This window comes from Taudactylus pleione, unplaced genomic scaffold (genome assembly GCF_031769625.1).
Source record: "Taudactylus pleione unplaced genomic scaffold, aTauple2 ptg000520l, whole genome shotgun sequence".
Taxonomy (NCBI): domain Eukaryota; kingdom Metazoa; phylum Chordata; class Amphibia; order Anura; family Myobatrachidae; genus Taudactylus; species Taudactylus pleione.
The window spans coordinates 8,587,762-8,607,509 of record NW_028284922.1 but is presented as its reverse complement, the minus strand read 5'-3'; the positions used below and the strand labels follow the sequence as shown (position 1 = coordinate 8,607,509).

The 19,748-nt window shown below is 40.2% G+C and overlaps 1 protein-coding gene across 1 annotated transcript in view; it reads right to left on the bottom strand.

Annotated features, from left to right (window-relative positions):
* LOC148501328 (uncharacterized) overlaps window positions 1-19,748 on the bottom strand; it is a gene marked incomplete at its 5' end in the record, with an annotated part of 127,417 nt that overhangs the window by 89,377 nt on the left and 18,292 nt on the right. The window contains 2 exon segments of the mRNA XM_088450671.1: window positions 16,884-16,976; window positions 18,542-18,607. Of these exon segments, the coding sequence (XP_088306797.1) occupies window positions 16,884-16,976; window positions 18,542-18,607 (159 nt within the window).

The window sequence follows — 19,748 nt, the reverse complement described above, 5'->3', positions numbered from 1 at the left end:
TAATTCTTCTGTCATCCACCACAGTTGTTTTCCGCGGTCTTCCGGGTCTTTTGGTGTTGCTGAGCTCTCCGGTGCATTCTTTCTTTTTAAGAATGTTCCAAACAGTTCATTTGGCCACACCTAATGTTTTTGCTATCTCTCTGATGGGTTTGTTTTGATTTTTCAGCCTAATGATGGCTTGCTTCACTGATAGTGACAGCTCTTTGGATCTCATTTTGAGAGTCGACAGCAACTGATTCCAAATGCAAATGTCACACCTAGAATCAACTCCAGACCTTTTACCTGCTTAATTGATAATGAAATAATGAGGGAATAGCCCACACCTGTCCATGAAATAGCTTTTGAGTTGATAGTCCCATTACTTTTGGCCCCTTAAAAAGTGAGAGGCACATATAGAAACCGTTGTAATTCCTACACCGTTCACCTGATTTGGATGTAATTACCCTCAAACTAAATCTGAAAGTCTGCAGTTAAAGCACATCTTGTTTGTTTCATTTCAAAGCCATTGTGGTGGTGAATAGAGGCCAAAATATGAAAATTCTGTCAATGTCCCAATATTTATGCACCTGACTGTAGCTACAACTATTTGTTTACTGTAGACAGTGTGTGGACAGATAGCTATTTTATACACATATTTCTTCGCTATCTCAGTTTGTCAAACTGTGATAATGTATTACATTACTTTGTAGATGCTGATGTGCCGATGTGTCAGGAGCAGAAATGCGTCATACGCTGAGCATAACTTTACACTATAGCTGGCCACACACGTAAAGATTTTCTGTCCAACCATCCAACTAGTTGATTGGTTGGAATGGAAATCTGGTAACGTATAGGAGTAAATGAAGATCAGGAATTTGCTCCTAAATGCCAGAAAACAGATGAAACTGGTCGTCAGACAAGTTTGTTAAATGTTTGATCTAAACAATTTGTTCAAACAACAGTTTTTGTCCATTTTCCGGTGTTTGGGAGCAGATTGCTGATTGGCATTTGCTTTCATACCTTACCAGATTTTCATTCCAACCAATCAACTAGTTGGATGGTTGGACAGAAAATCTTTATGTGTGAACCCAGCTTTAGGCAGATGACATCATTCTTGTCCTACTCCAATTGTTCCTATGTAATTTAGTGGCTGAAATTCAAAAAAAGAAATTGCATTCATCTCGTATGTTGTATTTTTTTAATGTTATTTCCCTTTGGATTATGTAATGAATGAAGTTTGCTTGAGGACTACTGCAGAAGAAGATTGCCATTGGACTCAGAAGTTTAATAGGAGCTGCATGGTGGCACAATGGTTAACTTTGCTGCCTCTAAGCACTTGGGTTAGATTCCAACCAGGGCCCTATCTGTGTGGAGTGTGTATGTTCTCCACATGTTCGGCGGCTTTGGTTTCATCCCACAACCTAATACAAAAAAGGTATCTCACTGCACTGGATAATTTGAATCTGTAATCCGAAGTCAGTCAGTATAACCCCTCCTAGTATCTAATATCTGATGATGAAGCAAATATGTTGATTATTATATTTCATAATGGGGTGCAGCCATGGAAATAGACATCAAACCCATCATTTCCAAAGAAGTTGGAAAAATAAATCCATATTGGTGCCCAAGCGTACTGACTGACATCAATTTAAAATATAACCTTGAATTAAATCTATTAAAATAATTGTATATGTGTGCTCAAGCTAGAGAAATACAGTAAAAAATAAAAAAAAATTGAAGACAAATCTTTAATTAAAAATTGTGAATTAAAATAAGGACCAGGGGGTCTCCTCAATTATTTATCTGTTTATTATTTATTGTTATTTTCTTATAATAATCATTACAAATGAATACTGTTTAAATCACCTCTTTATTGGCCATTACATTTCTGTGCCGTTATTACATTTATTTTAGGGACTTTATATTATTATCAAACCAGCCTGCAAAGAGATTTCTGGTATATTTCACAACACTCCCTGATTAAGTGACAGTTGCAACAGTATTATTACAAAATATTTAACATTATTTCAACAGTTGCTAAATCAAGTAACAATTTTGTCTACAGATCACCTCATGTACTGGGAGAGATGAATATATAGCTAATATCTTGAAATCTGTTCGTGGTTATTAGAGATATAGGTAAAAGATTTGCAGGAGATACTGTAGATATACCTCTATTCAGTTGAAAATAATTATTATTCTCCTCATCTCATACAAGTTCACATGACCGTGTTTTCATACCTAAAGTACATTTCATCCATATCCATAAACATATATCCCAAATATAATATTGAATTCTAAATGTATTAATCAGTAGTGGTTATATATTGTATGGCTTAATTAGGAATACATATGTTACACTGCCGGCCGCATGGTTCTAATCCCGGCAGCGCCAGCCCGATGTGGAAGGAAATCCCGATCGTGTGATAGGTAAGTATTTCCTAACCTAATCTACCCCCTAACCCTCCTTTAGGATGCCTAACCCTAACCCCCCCGTGCCTAACCCTAATTCCCCCTCTAAGTGCCTAGCCCTCCCCCCCCGTGGCTGTCCACGCTCGGTGCACAGCATCCCTTCAATCGAGATGCCGGGCGCCGGTTTCCCGGCGTAGGCTAATTAACCCTCGCCGGGATTCTGTAGTGGAGATGCCGGCGGTCGGCATAGCGACCGCCGGCATCATGAATGCATACCCTTAATTATGATGGGTGACAAAGTATAGGTCACTGCCACGGTTCAGTTATTATAAATGTTATCTGCTGCTAAATAACGTCAAGGTCCGGGTCTATAATGAGAAGTCATCACCATAAAATATCTGGTGATCCTTATGGGTATGTAGTTAAGTATGTTGATACTGCACAATTAGGGGCATATGTATCAAAGCTTGATGTGAGATAAAATTGTGAAATATATATCACCAACCAGTCAGCTCCAAACTATCATTTCTTAAACACAGCCTGCAAAATGTAAGTTAGAAGCTGATTGATTGGTGATATACAAGCTGTGATACATATGCCCCTTAATCTCTCTTATATAGAGTGTTGATATGTTATTTATCTTATCTGCTCTCCCTCGTTCCAATAAACTCACCCTGTAGGCAGTAAATTATCACACTAAGTAAATTATTGCACAATATGGTCTTGTCACATTCACATATTAATTCATATAGGTCACCGCCACAGTTAAGTTTGTATAAACGCCACAATGTTGTATACTGCTCAATTACAAACAAGTCTGGATCTATAGTAAGATGCCGTCCTCATGTATTATCTGGTGGCCCTGGTGGATACATTTAAATATGTTAATGCTGACCAGTTAATCTTTCATCTGTAGAGTGGTGGTATGTGGTCTCCCATCTATAGAATCAATTTTTAGGGCAAGTCTGTGCATGAAGAGAATAACCCTATAATAAGAAAATATAATAATGAATCCTATATTGGTCCCCATAATAATGTGTTTTATGATAATAAAATATCAGTGACCTATTAGTGCAGATGTTTTATGTAAAATAACCTATTAATATTTAGAATTATATAGTGTTGAAAATGTGTATGATTACCTATAATTTGTGGTGTGTAAAAATTGTAAAAAGTTCCAAACAAAGAAACTAAAAACTAAAATGTGTAGTATCTGAATGTGTAAGTGCTACTAATGTCCAATATTTGTACAGTATTGGATATTCCAATAGTGAATTGAACAAAATATAAATAAATTAAAATTGTGCTGTGAGGAAATATAAAAATGAATAACAAACACTCAATGATGACCAATATATGGGTTTATACATTTGTTGCTAACAAAACCTCCACTATATGAACGGTATGTATATGACATAATCGAGTCATACTGCAACGATATTTAACAACCAGATGTCACTAACAACATACTGTACTTGGAATCCTAAGGGTGAATTATACACTACAAATTCTAAGGTTATTTTAGAAGGGATGTGGATGCAATGACAATATATAGAGTATGATAATATAATGTTCACAAAAGAAGTCTGTATGAATAACAAAGCACAGACACACTATTGAAAAATATGTCTTCATGAATAGACTTGCCCTATAAATTGATTCTATAGACGGTGAACCACGTCAGCATTAACATATTTAAATGTATCCACAAGGGCCACCAGATAATACATGAGGACGCCATCTTACTACAGATCCAGACTTCTTTGTAATTGAGCAGTAGACAACATTGCAGCATTTATACAAACTTAACCGCGGCGGTGACCTATATGAATTAATATGTGAATGTGACAAGACCATATAGTGCGATAATTTACTGACTAAAGGGAGAGTTTGCAGGAACGAGGGAGTGCACATACACTACTGAAAGATGTTTCTCTAAGTGCAGACTTGCCCTGTAAATTGATTCCATAGATGATAAATCGCATATCACCACTCTATATAGGGTAGATTCATTGTGCAGTATCAACATATATAAATACATACCCATAAGAATCACCAGATATTTTATGGTGATGACATCTCGACATTATTTAGCAGCAGATAACATTTATAATAACTGAACCGTGGCAGTGACCTATACTTTGTCACCCATCATAATTAAGCCATACAATATATCACCATGACTGATTAATAAGTTTGGAATTAATTATTATATTTGGGATATATGTTTATGGATATGGATGAAATGTACTTTAGGTATGAAAACATGGTCATGTGATCTTGTATGAGATGAGGAGAATAATAATTGTTTTCAACCGAATAGAGGTATATCTACAGTATCTCCTGCAAATCTTCTACCTATATCTCTAATAACCACAAACAGATTTCAAGATATTATTATTATTATTACATTTTATTTATAGGGCGCCACAAGTGGTCCGCAGCGCCGTACATACAGTAAAGGGTACACAGAACATTACATTACAATACAGTAACCAACTTATAAAAAGATATTAGATATATAATCATCTCTCTCAGTACACGAGGTCACCTGTAGACAAATTGTTACTTTGATTTAGCAACTATTGCAATAATGTAAAATATTTTGTAATAATACTGTTGCAACTGTCACTTTATCAGGGAATGTTGTGAAATATACCAGTAATCTCTGCAGCCTGGTTTGATAATAACATAAATCCCTAAAATAAATGTAATAACAGCACAGAAATGCAATAAAGAGGTGATTTAAACAGCATTAATTTGTAATGATAATTATAAGAAAATAACAAAAAATAATAAATATAATTGAGGAGACCCCCTGGTCCTTATTTTAATTTACAATTTTTGTTTAAAGATTTTTCTTCACTTTTTTAAATTTTATCTTTATTTCACTAGCATGAGCACACATATACAATTATATTAATAGATTTAATTAAAGTCAGTCAGTACGCTTGTGCACCAATATGGATTGCTTTTTCCAACTTCTTTGGAAATAATGGGTTCATCCCACAGCCAAAAGACATACTAGTAGGTTAATTGGCTTCAGACAAAAATGAACCCTATTGTGTATGTATGCGTGTACATATAGTAAGGAATATATAGATTGTAAGCTTTACTGGGGCAGGTACTGATATAAATATTCTCTGTTAAGCATTGCGTATTATGTACAGTATGTGCTATATAGATAAATAAATAATGGTAAACAAACATTTTATTTTAGCAAAAATGTTTTTTTAATACAAGTGTTTTCGTTTAGGTACTTTTCTGGAACTACATGTTTTAATAGACTTGTAGGTCTACAAGCACCATTATGCTTTGGGAGTCACTGGCAGCCATGTGCAGGTTTGCATTTGGCTGCCAGTGTTTTTAACCCTTCACAGTACATTCATTTTCCTGGCACCTATTAACCAAGATGGGCGAGGAATAGTTACACTGTTATTTAGCATGGGAATATAATCTGAACACGGCTCGGATACAGAGCAGTAAGTGATCATATAGAACAGGAGTGGGGACAATTTTTCTGCTGAGGGCCATTTTGAAATATATAACATTATTCGCAGGCCAGTGCAGGCCACGCCCCCTCCGTGTGATGTCACACAGGGCGGGGCCACAATGACCTGTTATTACTGCAATGCCCAGAGCATGCTGAGGATACGCTGGGAAGCTGTAAGGGCAGTGGTGTGACCATCTGAAGCGTACTAAGGATGCTCCAGGTGGCACTGCTGCATAGATTCTGACTACAGGGTACCATTCTAGGCACCCTGCTAGCCAGATGAGGCTAGCAGAAAAAACTCAGAGGGCCAGACCAAATGATTCTGTGGGCCTTATACGGCCCCTGGGCCTGAGGTTCCCCATCCCTAATAGAGAAAAATGAAAATTTAGCTCTGATACAGAGAATTGAATGATCATCTGACCATATTAAATCAAACCCTGACACTTAGCACTAGAGGACTGCAGCTCTAATCTGATAAACATGGCAAACATGGAGAGCACTAAATGATCATATGTATTAAAGGAATCGGTAGGAAATACCGACAGTCGGGATCCTGGCAGTCAGAATGCTGACGTCGGGATCTCAACAGGGTTAACATACTGACACTTGTTGGTCTCCCTTTCCCCCTTTCCCTACCCTAGCCCTCCCTCTTTGGTGTCTAACCCTAACTTCCCCCCTAATGCCTGAACCCAACCTCCCCACACCCTAAACCTAACCCTCAACCTTTAGTGCCTAACTCTAACCCTCCCACTAGTGCCTAACCCTAACCCCTAACCCTTCCCCCAAACTTACCTTCGGCATCCCTTCGGTCGGGATGCTGGCACCGGGATACTGACCAGTGTTGGTATTCTGATGCCAGTAATGTAAGCGTCGGTATCCTGGCTGCTGGGATGCCGAATGCATACTGTATTAAAGATGAAAGCCATAGCTCTAATACAGAGAATTAGATGATCACCTGACCACATATGATTAAAAAGCCAGAGAAAGGACAGAACAGTACTCCCGTATGGGGCACACTTCCAATCAATATAAAGTAAACCTTTTATTAATATATTAATCAATTGATTGGCCAATATATCAGGTGACCGTCGGCCAGTGTGTACCAGCGATATATCTGTCCATCGGCAAGTGTGTACGAGCGGTCGGCAGAAGCCGCGGGAAGGGGGGGCAGGATACATATGATGGTTGCTCAGTGTGTATGAACAACCATCATCTGCAGATGTATCTGTCAGGTGTGTACCCAGAATAAGTGATGTAAGAATAAGACAAACTTTAAACTGACAATAACAATACAGAAACTGACAGGAGAAAACTCAGAGAAACCACTTTTTAAGCACCTATATTAAACCTCCACTATCCTGCTAAATACTCCTCCCTCCTCTCTCACTAAAAACTTCCTTTTATCTTGCTTGGGTGTGTGCAGGGCCGGTTCTACCATAACGCATGGTACGCAGCTGAGTAGGGCGCCACATAGAGGAGGGTGCCTCAGCTGCGTACCATGCGGGCTGCGGGCAGACTGTGTCTCTGTGACACAGCTGCACCGTGCGTGTAGTGTAGTGCTGACCGGATGGAGTTCGGTCAGCACTGGGGGCTGGGGGCACTACAAGGGTGGGCTTCTACTAGTAGGGGGGCTACTACTGTAGGGGGGCTACTACTGGGGCCACTACAAGGGGGGGCTACTACTGGGGCCACTACAAGGGGGGGACTACTACTGGGGGCACTACAAGGGGGGGCTACTACTGGGGGCACTGCATAGGGGGGAACCTCCACTGGGGGCACAACAATGGGGGGACTACTACTAGGGGCAATACAAGAGGGGGGGCTACTACTAGGGGCACTACAAGGGGGGGCACTACTGGGGGCACTATATAAAGGGCAATACTAGGGGTACTGCCTGGGGGGAACTACAACTGGGGCCACTGTTTTTAAGGGCACTGCATAAGGGGTACCACTATTGGTGGTACTGCATGGAGGGGACTACTACTGGGGGCACTATATAAGGGGCATTGCATAGGGGGTACTACTACTGGGGGCACTGCATAAGGGGTACCACTATTGGGTGCACTGCATGGGGGGACTACTACTGGGGGCACTATATAAGGGGCACTGCATAGGGAGTACTACTACTGGGGGCACTACATAGGAGGACTACTACTGGGGGCACTATATAAGGGGCTTACCACTGGGGGCACAAGGGGCACTGAACAGGGGGGACCACTACTGGGGGCACTATATAAGGGGCACTGCATAGAGGGTACCACTACTGGGGGCACTGCATAGGGAGACTACTACTGGGGGCACTATATAATGGTCTTACTACTGGGGGCACAAGGGGCACTGTACAGGGGGGACCACTACCGGGGGCACTGTAAAAGGAGCACTGCATAGGGAACGCCAGAAAATATACTCGCTTACCAAAAAATTTGGGCTAGGGCCGGCCCTGGGTGTGTGCCAGCCTTTTTCAAATGAGTTTCTGTGGCTCACAGTGTATGTGGTATGTTCTGGGCAGTAAAATTACATGAGGAAATGTTTGTCAGTTTTGTAGGTGATTTTGAAGTGCACATTCCAAATCGACCATTTTTACATTCTTGAAAATCGACTCACATCGCATTTTGAAATCAGTTTCAAAATCAAATGTTAGTAAATGAGAGATTTGGCCAGTGATTTATACAGTTGATTTTTGAGTCGATTTCAGTTGATTAAAATCTACATGAATATCTACTACTGAGCGGTGCGCGGCCAGCGCTGCACTTATAGACACTGGGCACTAGAGTGCGCCCAGAGTCTATAGTGCATGTGCAGGTCACGGGGAAAATGGCCGCGGCTGCCATTTTCCCTGTACTGTGCATGCGCAAACGGCAGGAAAATGGCAGCTGTGACCATTTTCCCGACGTTATTTAGTGCTGCCCCCCAGCGCCGACATGGGACTCCGGAGAGGTAAGTATATTATGGGTGCAGGGTTGACTCAGGGCCCGTGTGCACCGCACACCCTGCACCCATTATAAATACTCCCCTGATTACATGTATATAGCTCTGAATTGGAAGACTGCATGAGTACAGATGGAATTAAACCCCTACTGAGAATGCCAGGTATAGACCACTGGATGACCAGATAAATATAGGCCCTCATTCAGAGTCGGTCTTAAGATGCAAACGGTCGCTCTGAATGAGGGCGGCCGCTTGCATCTTGAAGTGCGGCCACCCACAGCTTAGCGACCAACCAGGGTGAAGGTCGCGATGGTCAAGACCATCGCGACCATCGGGGCTTGCGACGAGACCCTAAGGTTGGGTCTCGCCAAGCACAAGCCCCAGGGAGCTCCCTGCTCTGATCGAGCAGGAAGTTCCCCACTGACATCATTGCTGATGTCAGTGGGGCCGCCCCCAAACAGCAAGCGTTCCGTTGGGAACGCCTCCATTTGGCTGGCAAAGCCCCCTGCCCACCTCCCAAACGGAGCGAGCTGTGATTCAACATCGACAGCTCGCCCTCTTTGGTGCGAGACCCATAGTGACGGAGCGCCCGTCGCTAACCCGGTCTCGCGCATGTGCACGTTGGAGCCGGCTCTGACGTGCGCATGCCCAGTGGGTCAACATCGACCCGGTTGCGAGCGCTCAGCACTTGCGACCGGGTCTGAATGAGACCCATAGTCCCTAATACTAAGGGCCAAATTCAATTAGAGGTGAAAAGTTGCGGCTGGCGAAATACATTCACCTCTGCAGTCTTTTCCCCTCATCCACCTGTTTGGATGCAAAGTTATCGTGTACTTACACAATGCGCATCCCCACTTTTCATCCTATTCAATTACAAAACAGGCAAAAAAGCAGATGTGTGAAAAGGACAGCATATTTTGGGGAAATCAGTCTGTACCCCATAAAAGCCTAACTGGCCCTGGAAATCAATATAGAAGTGTATTAATAGCCCTAATAAAAGTATTTGGGGTTCATAAATTGTGTCAAATGGCTGTTATATGCATACCTGTGCCATCCATACAGCGCCCCAAAATACCAGACCCAGTACTTTACACCCAGTTTCAAGTACTTTTGAAATTTTTGCTCCAAAAATGACGTCTTTTTGGGGTGAATTTATATAATTTATTTTTTTGGGCCTAATTAGTCATTATGAAGGGGGGGTATCCAAAGGGTTCTGAACCAAGTCCCCACATTTTTAGCCCAAAATAGGGATTTTGCACATCTTTTCTCGTGCCTTTGGGTGGAGAAATTTTTTCGCCTATTTTTGCCTGTGGAGTTTTGCACATGTGAAAACGTCCTGGAATTGAATAGGGCGATTACGCGGATACGTGTCGAAAACCTCCCATCTGTGAACGCTTTTTGCCTCCAACTGAATCCGGCCCTAAGTGGTACCACATTAAATGTGTAGCTCTGTGAAAGAGCATTGCATGACTATAAGAGAAATTAAACCCTGGGGATATATTTACTAAAGTGCAGGTTTTCAGAAGAGGGGTTATTGCCCATAGCAACCAATCAGATTCTAGCTATTATCTTCTAGAAGGTGCTAGATAAATGATAAGTAGAACCTGATTGCTTGCTATGGGCTTCTACAATTCTAAAAACCTGCACTTTAGTAAATATACCCCTGACAGTCATTTGACTGCAAGACCATACAGAATACAATTAGACAAACATAGCTCTGATACAAAGTGCCAATTGAATATATTAAGATAATCTGTCACTAGACCTAGTTCTGAAACAGTAAACTACTAACCTTATATACAGTAGCTCTGATATTGCGTGCTGCAAGATTATATACAAAGTTATCTCTGATACAGAGCGCTAATAATGCGGTCCTGAGATCACAAAATACAAAGCGTATTTCTTTGACTGTTTATACATGTTTGGGATTTAACAGAAGAATACTAGCTCCTGTATGATACTAGAAAAAGTACAGCTTAGCTTTTGATACTATGTAACAGTGTTCTGGATATCTGTAACAAATTAGTAACATTATATACTAACTACAACACCACATAGCTACAACTATTTGTTTACTGTAGACAGTGTGTTGAGGACAGATAACAGCTATTTTATACACGTTTCTTCTCTATTTCAGTTTGTCACACTGTGATAATGTATTACATTACATTACATTGTAGATGCTGATGTGCCGATGTGTCAGGAGCAGAAATGCGTCATACGCTGAGCATAACTTTACACTAAAGCTGCATACACACGTAAAGATTTTCTATCCAACTAGTTGATTGGTTGGAATGAAAATCTGGTAACGTATGGGAGTAAATGAAGATCAGGAATTTGCTCCTAAATGCCAGAAAACACATGAAAATGATAGTTAGACAAGTTTGTTAAATGTTTGATCTAAACGTTCTGACAGAACGCTCACTCTGAATCAGGGCCGGGCTATTTGTTTTTTAGAACGGCCTCCTGGCTGCTCGCATAGCTGTGGGTGACCACCCACAGCTATAGCGAGCGGTCAGGAAGATGGTCGCGATGGTCAAGACCATCGCAACCATCGGGCTTGCAACGAGACCCTTGTGGTAGGGTCTCGTTGCTGCAAGCCCCAGAGAGAGCCGAAATCTCTCCCACTGACATCACATGGGAACGCCTCCATTTGGGCAGCCACTCCCCCGGCCCGCCCACCAAAGGGGACGAGCCGTCACTCAACATTGACAGCTCTCCCCCTTTGTTTGCGAGACCCGGAGCGACGGAGTGCCCGTCGCTATCCGGGTCTCGTGCATGCGCACGACAGAGCCGGCTCCGTCGTACGCATGAGCACTGGCCCACCATCAACCCGGTTGTGAGCGCACAGCGCTTGCGACCGGGTCTGAATCAGGCCCTTTATTCAAACAACAGTTTTTGTCCATTTCCCGGCATTTGGGAGCAAATTGCTGATTGTCATTTGCTTTCATACCTTACCAGATTTTCATTCCAACCAATCAACTAGTTGGATGGTTGGACAGAAAATCTTTACGTGTGAACCCAGCTTTAAGCAGATGACATCATTCTTGTCCTACCCCAATTTTTCCTATGTAATTTAGTGGCTGAAATTCAAAAAAAGAAATTGCATTCATCTAGTATGTTGTATATTTTTTAATGTTATTTCCCTTTTGCATTATGTTATGAATGAAGTTTGCTTGAGGACTACTGCAGAAGAAGATTGCCATTGGACTCAGAAGTTTAACAGAAGCTGCATGGTGGCATAGTGGTTAACTTTGCTGCCTCCTAGCACATGGGTCATGGATTAGATTCCAACCAGGACCCTATCTGTGTGGAGTGTGTATGTTCTCCACATGTTTGGCAGCTTTGGTTTCATCCCACAACCTAATACAAAAAATGTATCTCACTGCACTGGATAATTTGTATCTGTAATCCGAAGTCAGTCAGTATAACCCCTCCTAGTATCTAATATCTGATGATGAAGAATATATGTTGATTATTATATTTCATAAGGGGCACCATGGAAATAAACATCAAACCCATCATTTCCAAAGAAGTTGGAAAAATAAATCCATATTGGTGCCCAAGCGTACTGACTGACATCAATTTAAAATATAACCTTGAATTAAATCTATTAAAATAATTGTATATGTGTGCTCAAGCTAGTGAAATACAGTTAAAAATCCAAAAAGTGAAGACAAATCTTTGAATAAAAATTGTGAATTAAAATAAGGACCAAGGGGTCTCCTCAATTATTTGTCTGTTTATTTGTTGTTATTTTCTTATAATTATCATTACAAATTAATGCTGTTTAAATCACCTCTTTATTGGCCATTACATTTCTATGCTGTTATTACATTTATTTTAGGGACTTTATATTATTATCAAACCAGGCTGCAAAGAGATTACTGGTATATTTCACAACACTCCCTGATTAAGTGACAGTTGCAACAGTATTATTACAAAATATTTTACATTATTGCAACAGTTGCTAAATCAAGTAACAATTTTGTCTACAGGTGACCTCATGTACTGGGAGAGATGAATATATATCTAATATCTTGAAATCTGTTTGTGGTTATTAGAGATATAGGTAGAAGATTTGCAGGAGATAGGTATACCTCTATTCAGTTGAAAACAATTATTATTCTCCTCATCTCATACAAGTTCACATGACCGTGTTTTCATACCTAAAGTACATTTCATCCATATCCATAAACATATATCCCAAATATAATATTGAACTCTAAATGTATTAATCAGTAGTGGTGATATATTGTATGGCTTAATTATGATGGGTGACAAAGTATAGGTTACTGCCATGGTTCAGTTATTATAAATGTTATTTGCTACTAAATAATGTCAAGGTCCGGGTCTATAATGAGATGTCATCACCATAAAATATCTGGTGATCCTTATGGGTATGTATTTAAATATTTTGATACTGCACAATTAATCTCTCTTATATAGAGTGGTGATATGCAATTTATCATCTATGGAATCAATTTACAGGGCAAGTCTGTGCATAGAGAAACATATTTCAGTAGTGTATGTGCACTCCCTCGTAACAAACTCTCCATATAGTCAGTAAATTATCACACTATATGGTCTTGTCACATTCACATATTAATTCATATAGGTCACCGCCACGGTTAAGTTTGTATAAATGCCGCAATGTTGTATACTGCTCAATTACAAACAAGTCCGGATCTATAGTAAGATGCCGTCCTCATGTATTATCTGCTGGCCCTTGTGGACACATTTAAATATGTTAGTGCTGCACAGTTAATCTTTCATCTGTAGAGTTGTGGTATGTGGATGTGGTTCACCATCTATAGAATCAATTTATAGGGCATTATTATTAGGCGATAAGGATCACCAGATTTTTTATGGTGATGACATCTCATTATAGACCCGGACCTTGACATTATTTAGCAGATGATAACATCGCAACATTTATAATAACTGAACCATGGCAGTGACCTATACTTTAAGTCACCCATCATAATTAAGCCATACAATATATCACCACTACTGATTAATAAGTTTGGAATCAGTTATTATATTTGGGATATATGTTTATAAATATGGATGAAATGTACTTTAGGTATGAAAACACGGTCATGTGAACTTGTATGAGATGAGGAGAATAACAATTTTCAACTGAATAGAGGTATACCTATCTCCTGCAAATCTTCTACCTATATCTCTAATAACCACAAACAGATTTCAAGATATTAGATATACAGTATATTAATCTCTCTCAGTACATGAGGTGATCTGTAGACAAAATTGTTACTTGATTTAGCAACTGTTGAAATAATGTTAAATATTTTGTAATAATACTGTTGCAACTGTCACTTAATCAGGGAGTGTTGTGAAATATACCAGTAATCTCAGCAGCCTGGTTTGATAATATAAAGATCCTAAAATAAATGTAATAACAGCATAGAAATGTAATGGCCAATAAAGAGGTGATTTTAACAGCATTCATTTGTAATGATAATTATAAGAAAATAATAATAAATAATAAACAGACACATAATTGAGGAGACCCCCCTGGTCCTTATTTTAATTCACAACTTTTGTTTAAAGATTTTTCTTCACGTTTTTTATTTTTAACTTTATTTCACTAGCCTGAGCACACATATACAATTATTTTTATAGATTTAATTAAAGGTTATATTTTATGTTTATGTCAGTCAGTACACTTGAGCACCAATATGGTTTTCTGTTTCCAACTTCTTATGGGTTCATCCAACAATCTAAAGACATACTGGTAGGTTATTTGGCTTCAGACAAAAATTAACCCTATTGTGTATGTATGTATGTATGTGTACATATAGTAAGGAATATCTCGATTGTAAGCTTTACTGGGCCGGGAACTGATATAAATGGCCAAATATTATAAATATTATCTGTTACTCGTTGTGAAATATGTACTGTATGTGCTATATAGATAAACAAACATTTTATTTTTGTAAAAATGTTTTTAAATATGAGTGTTTCTATTAGTTACTTTTCTGGAACTACATGTTTTAGTTGACTTGTAGGTCTACAAGCTCCATTATGCTAGTCCGCTGTTCGGGAGAGGGAGATCTAGTGTGATTAATGTCCTAAATCCAGCGAACTCTGGGCCTGATTCAGAGCCGGACGCAATTAGCGCTCGCTCGTCCTGAAAATAGGGGTGGCTATTCAAATGAACCGTTCGCTGTTTGCGGTCTGTTCACGCCTTTAGGTCTGAACGAGCGAACAAAACTTGCGGTCGTTTTTTGGGAAACTACGCCCCCTGGCCTCTCGCATCCTACGTCATGTCCGCTATTTATTAGATTAATCGAGTACATCGACCAGGGTATGAGCTGCTCGCTATTCTTGTGGTTGGTTTTTGCTACCACAATTTTGCGAGCAGTTCTGGCTATAAAATAACCCAGTGACGTGGTCAATGACGCTGCTGTTTTAATTGTGCACACCCATAAAATGCCCGTTTTGACCTTTAAGCATGCCTGCGATCGGATCTCCACTCCCCGTTTTCAAGCACCTTCCCCTGTTACCACCCACATACGCCTCTTTCTGTCACTCAAATTATCAGGCATTCGCTATTTTGCGAGCACATGAATTTCGGCCACACTGACTGGTTCGCGCATGCGTATAATGATCCGTACGCATGCGCAGTTGGGCAAACATCGCTCGGAGCGAACGAGCGGCCGCTTACGAGCGGCTCTGAAACAGGCCCTCTATGCGCTTAAAGAGAATTAAAAATATTTAAAATAAGAAACAAGGGGCAAATCATTCAAGTCAATATTTTGGTAATTGGCTCTTTCGCAGGTTACCTTTATAAATTCAAAATAATTATTTGGATAACTACCTGTTATAGGCCCTCATTCAGAGCCGTACGCTCTGAGCAGAGCGCACGCTCTGAATGAGGGCCGGGCTCCATTTTCATGGAGCGTCCTCCTGGACACTCGTATAGCTGTGGGAACGCCCCCGTCAGGGAGGCACGCCCCTGGCACGCCCACCAAAGGGGGCGTGCTGTCAATCAACATTGACAGCACGCCCCCTTTGATCGGACACAACGAGCGAAGGACTTTCCTTCGCTCGTCGCGTCTGGCGCATGCGCACGACGGAACTCCCTCCGTCGTGCGCATGCTCAGTCCATAACATCGACCCACTTGTGAGCGGACAGCCGCTCGCGAGTGGGTCTGAATCAGGCCCATAGTCATTTGCACATGGACTAAAGCTGCAATCTGTCAGTTAAGCTAATAACCTTTAATAAGCAGCTATACTTTTTCTGTAAAACATTTTAATAATATTTTTTTGATATCTTGTATTTTTGAAATCTCCAACTGAAATCAGTAGCTAGATTTTTTTCTGTGGAACATTTCAATGTTTTTTTGATACTTTTGGGGGAATTCAATTCAATGCAATGTGGAATAGCGGCGGGAGGGAGCTTCCACAGCTATTCAATACACCCCGCTCTTTGGGCGGGCTGAGGATTTCTTCACACACACCCCTGGGTGTAATTTAATTTATCCACCTGTTATTAGAAGCTCATTTGTATATACATTTGTATGCTTATATATGATTCACAAATTGAAACTACCATTTCTTTAATGCTTTAAATGATGTGACTATCTATATGTTTTATTCTGAATATTTATAAATAACTTATATGTTAAAAAATAAATAGTACAATTTATTATTATATATACATGTTGTGGATACTTCACAGATATATTTTCAGTGCAGTAAAATAAGGTTTTCTTTCTGGTATATTTATGTGAGGTTGGCAAATACCTCTTTCTATACAGCTACGATTATATTTGTTTTCTCTGAGTGTTTAAATTTGAGTAATTGCTTTTGTGTCCTGGGAGCCACTGACAACAGTATCCATGTTTGCACTTGTGCTTAATGTTTTTAACACTTTACAGTACATACATTTTCCTGGCACCTATTAACCAAGATGGGCCAGGAAGAGCTACAGTTTTATTTAGCAGGGCAGGTGGGCTTGATTGGCATAACCCCAGTGTATATACGTGTGTATAGGGAATATAGATTGTTATTTCTACTGTTATATATGTATATACTAGATTACCTCTTGATTGATATAGTTTAGTTCATGACAAATTGGTTGTATTAAACTTTTGAAGTCTTCTTGATCATCAATATTATCGAGGAAATCTTTGATCTGAAATAGAAAATGTGAAAAAAAACTATATATTTCCCTGTTCATAATAATAATATTACATGCAATTTGCTAATGTTACATGTTGTAAAATAAAAAAATATATATATTTTATATGTTATTTTACAGCACAGCACAAAAGGTAGGTTTGAATCCAGATCGAAGCAAACATGGAAAAATCTGATATCTACTAAACAGGCTGCACTAGTGATCTCTCAGTCACAAGGACAGGCTGCACTAGTGATCTCTCAGTCACAAGGACAGGCTGCACTAGTGATCTCTCAGTCACAAGGACAGGCTGCACTAGTGATCTCTCAGTCACAAGGACAGGCTGCACTAGTGATCTCTCAGTCACAAGGACAGGCTGCACTAATGATCTCTCAGTCACAAGGACAGGCTGCACTAGTGATCTCTCAGTCACAAGGACAGGCTGCACTAGTGATCTCTGTCACAAGGACAGGCTGCACTAATGATCTCTCCGTCACAAGGACAGGCTGCACTTGTGACCTCTGTCACAAGGAAGGACTAAGCAGAACTGGAATCACATGGAGAGGACAAACAGAGGCAGTGAGGTGGACAACACAAACAGTGAGGCACTTACAAGTAAAACAAGTGTAATATAAATTAAAGAGACACACACATCCAATGCCCTGCAGCCACACACTACATAGATCTTCTTAGCTGATTAATGGTTTTATACTGACAATGACAGTTTGCATCATACAGTTACAATTACCAGGTCTCCTACACAGGAGCAAATAGCTTCATGTGTAAGGAGTTTGACTACAATGTGTGAGGTCCTGGGTTGAAGTCCAGAGTATGGCATTACTGAGAAATGTGTGTTTCAAGTTAATGGGATTGTAACTGAATGTGCAAATGTGCCCCCAAATCACACTGTTGCTCTGGGCACCAGGCCTCATTGTGCTTCTCAGTCCGATGGGTCAGAGGATAAGGCAGGCTGTCTCTCTATAATGTGTACAGGGCCCCATAATTTATGATGGCAGCCCTGCCTTAAAGTGATGTAATGCACCTATTTTTGTACACTACTGCATCTGTTAGTACATTTCATTTCATAGAATGGCGTGTCTATCTTCCTGCTTCTGATGTAAGGTGCTGGGCAAATCAGGGTGAAATAAGAATCTGAAGGTAAAATGCAGATTCTTTATGGAGACATGTATCCAAGTAGGTAACCCATTGAAAACAGAAAATCAAGCAGGCCGGCATTTTTGGGAGCATGACCTGTGGAAGATATTTTATTGAGCAGTTTGGTAAAAAGACCTAATTATTAGTCAGGGCAGAAAGCCGGCACTGTCTACTGATGACACGTTTTTGTTTGTTTTACTCAAACATTTATTTTTTCATCCTAAGTTTTAGTTACTGAGTTAGTTTGTCATTTTAATTTTCATTTCCAAACTGAACACCCTTTGCCAAGTAACCTGATCCTTGCACTTACTATTGTCTATGTTAAGAATTTTTTTTTGGTTGAAATCTGACTATTGACTTCTGTCTTACCTGAAAGTTAAGAAAGTGTCTCATTAATAGTCTCAGACATTTAAATGAGTACTTACCACTTCTGGTAAATCTTCAAAATGTTCCTCTTTCACCATTTTGACAGTAGGATTTCCATTTATATCCTGAAGAAAGAAAAAATACATTATAAGTGTCTTGCACAGTTATCTTACACCTCCCAATATATGGTAACAATAGACCCAGATGATCTGATAACACCTTCGAAAGTGACACATAAATACGGCTTACCAGAGGCTGCTTTACATTTGGTGGCTGATGATGACTCTGCATTATTGTAGCCACAAAGCACTTTCCTCACCAACTCCAGTGATCGCAAATACTCCAGTGATCTCAAATACCATTATATAAAATACACGCTATAGCACGTATTTTGCCCAAAAATTAGCACAGAGGGCTCACTTTTTCAGTAAATGTGGGTCCGCGGGGACACTCTCCACTGTGATTGGCTACTGGTTAAATAATTGATGTCTAGATGGCCCGGCTGCAGAGAGGACTAAAAAGTGGAGGAGGATGCAGCAGCTGTGGGCCCAGCACCCGGCACTACAAGGACTGGCGGCTTTGGAGTATTGCACAATGGATGGTGAACCCAGCCCCATGGCAGCATAGAAGGCTGGCGGAATCAACATGAAGGTGGTTCTGGTGTTAATGGCAAACCCATCAACCATCTGTTGGAAACCATTGATAGCCATCACTTATTCCAAATATTCACTCTGCTTGCCCAGCTGAAATGGTCCTTATACACACTATCCCTATCTTGATGCCATGACAAGATCATATCTATTAGGAAATAACTTGAGAGCTACTTGAGCAGCGTATTTATAAATGCATTTTCTTATGTATTTGGACAAGGCTTTTGTATCTGGTAAGGTTAAGGACAAAGTATATACTTGACCGTGAGTTGGAGTTTGACCTAATATCAGATCAATCACACAATCCCACTCATGATGAGAGGGCAGAAAGAGTAAGCTAATAAACTCCAGCAGGATTCCATCTGCACCAGATTCCAGGAAAGCAGACAATATAGATGAACCAACAGCATGATAGAGTATAACCGGGGAGGTGAATCTGGCAATACAATTAGCTAATGGAGAGTTGTTGGTAGTACCTGCCAGAATTACTTTCAACACAACAGGCTTTGAAGCTTCCAAAACTCTTGGGACAAGACCCAAGCAGATATGCTAATGCACCACAATAGAAGCAGATATTGGCCCTCATTTAGTAACAAGTTTTATCACCAAAACGAGT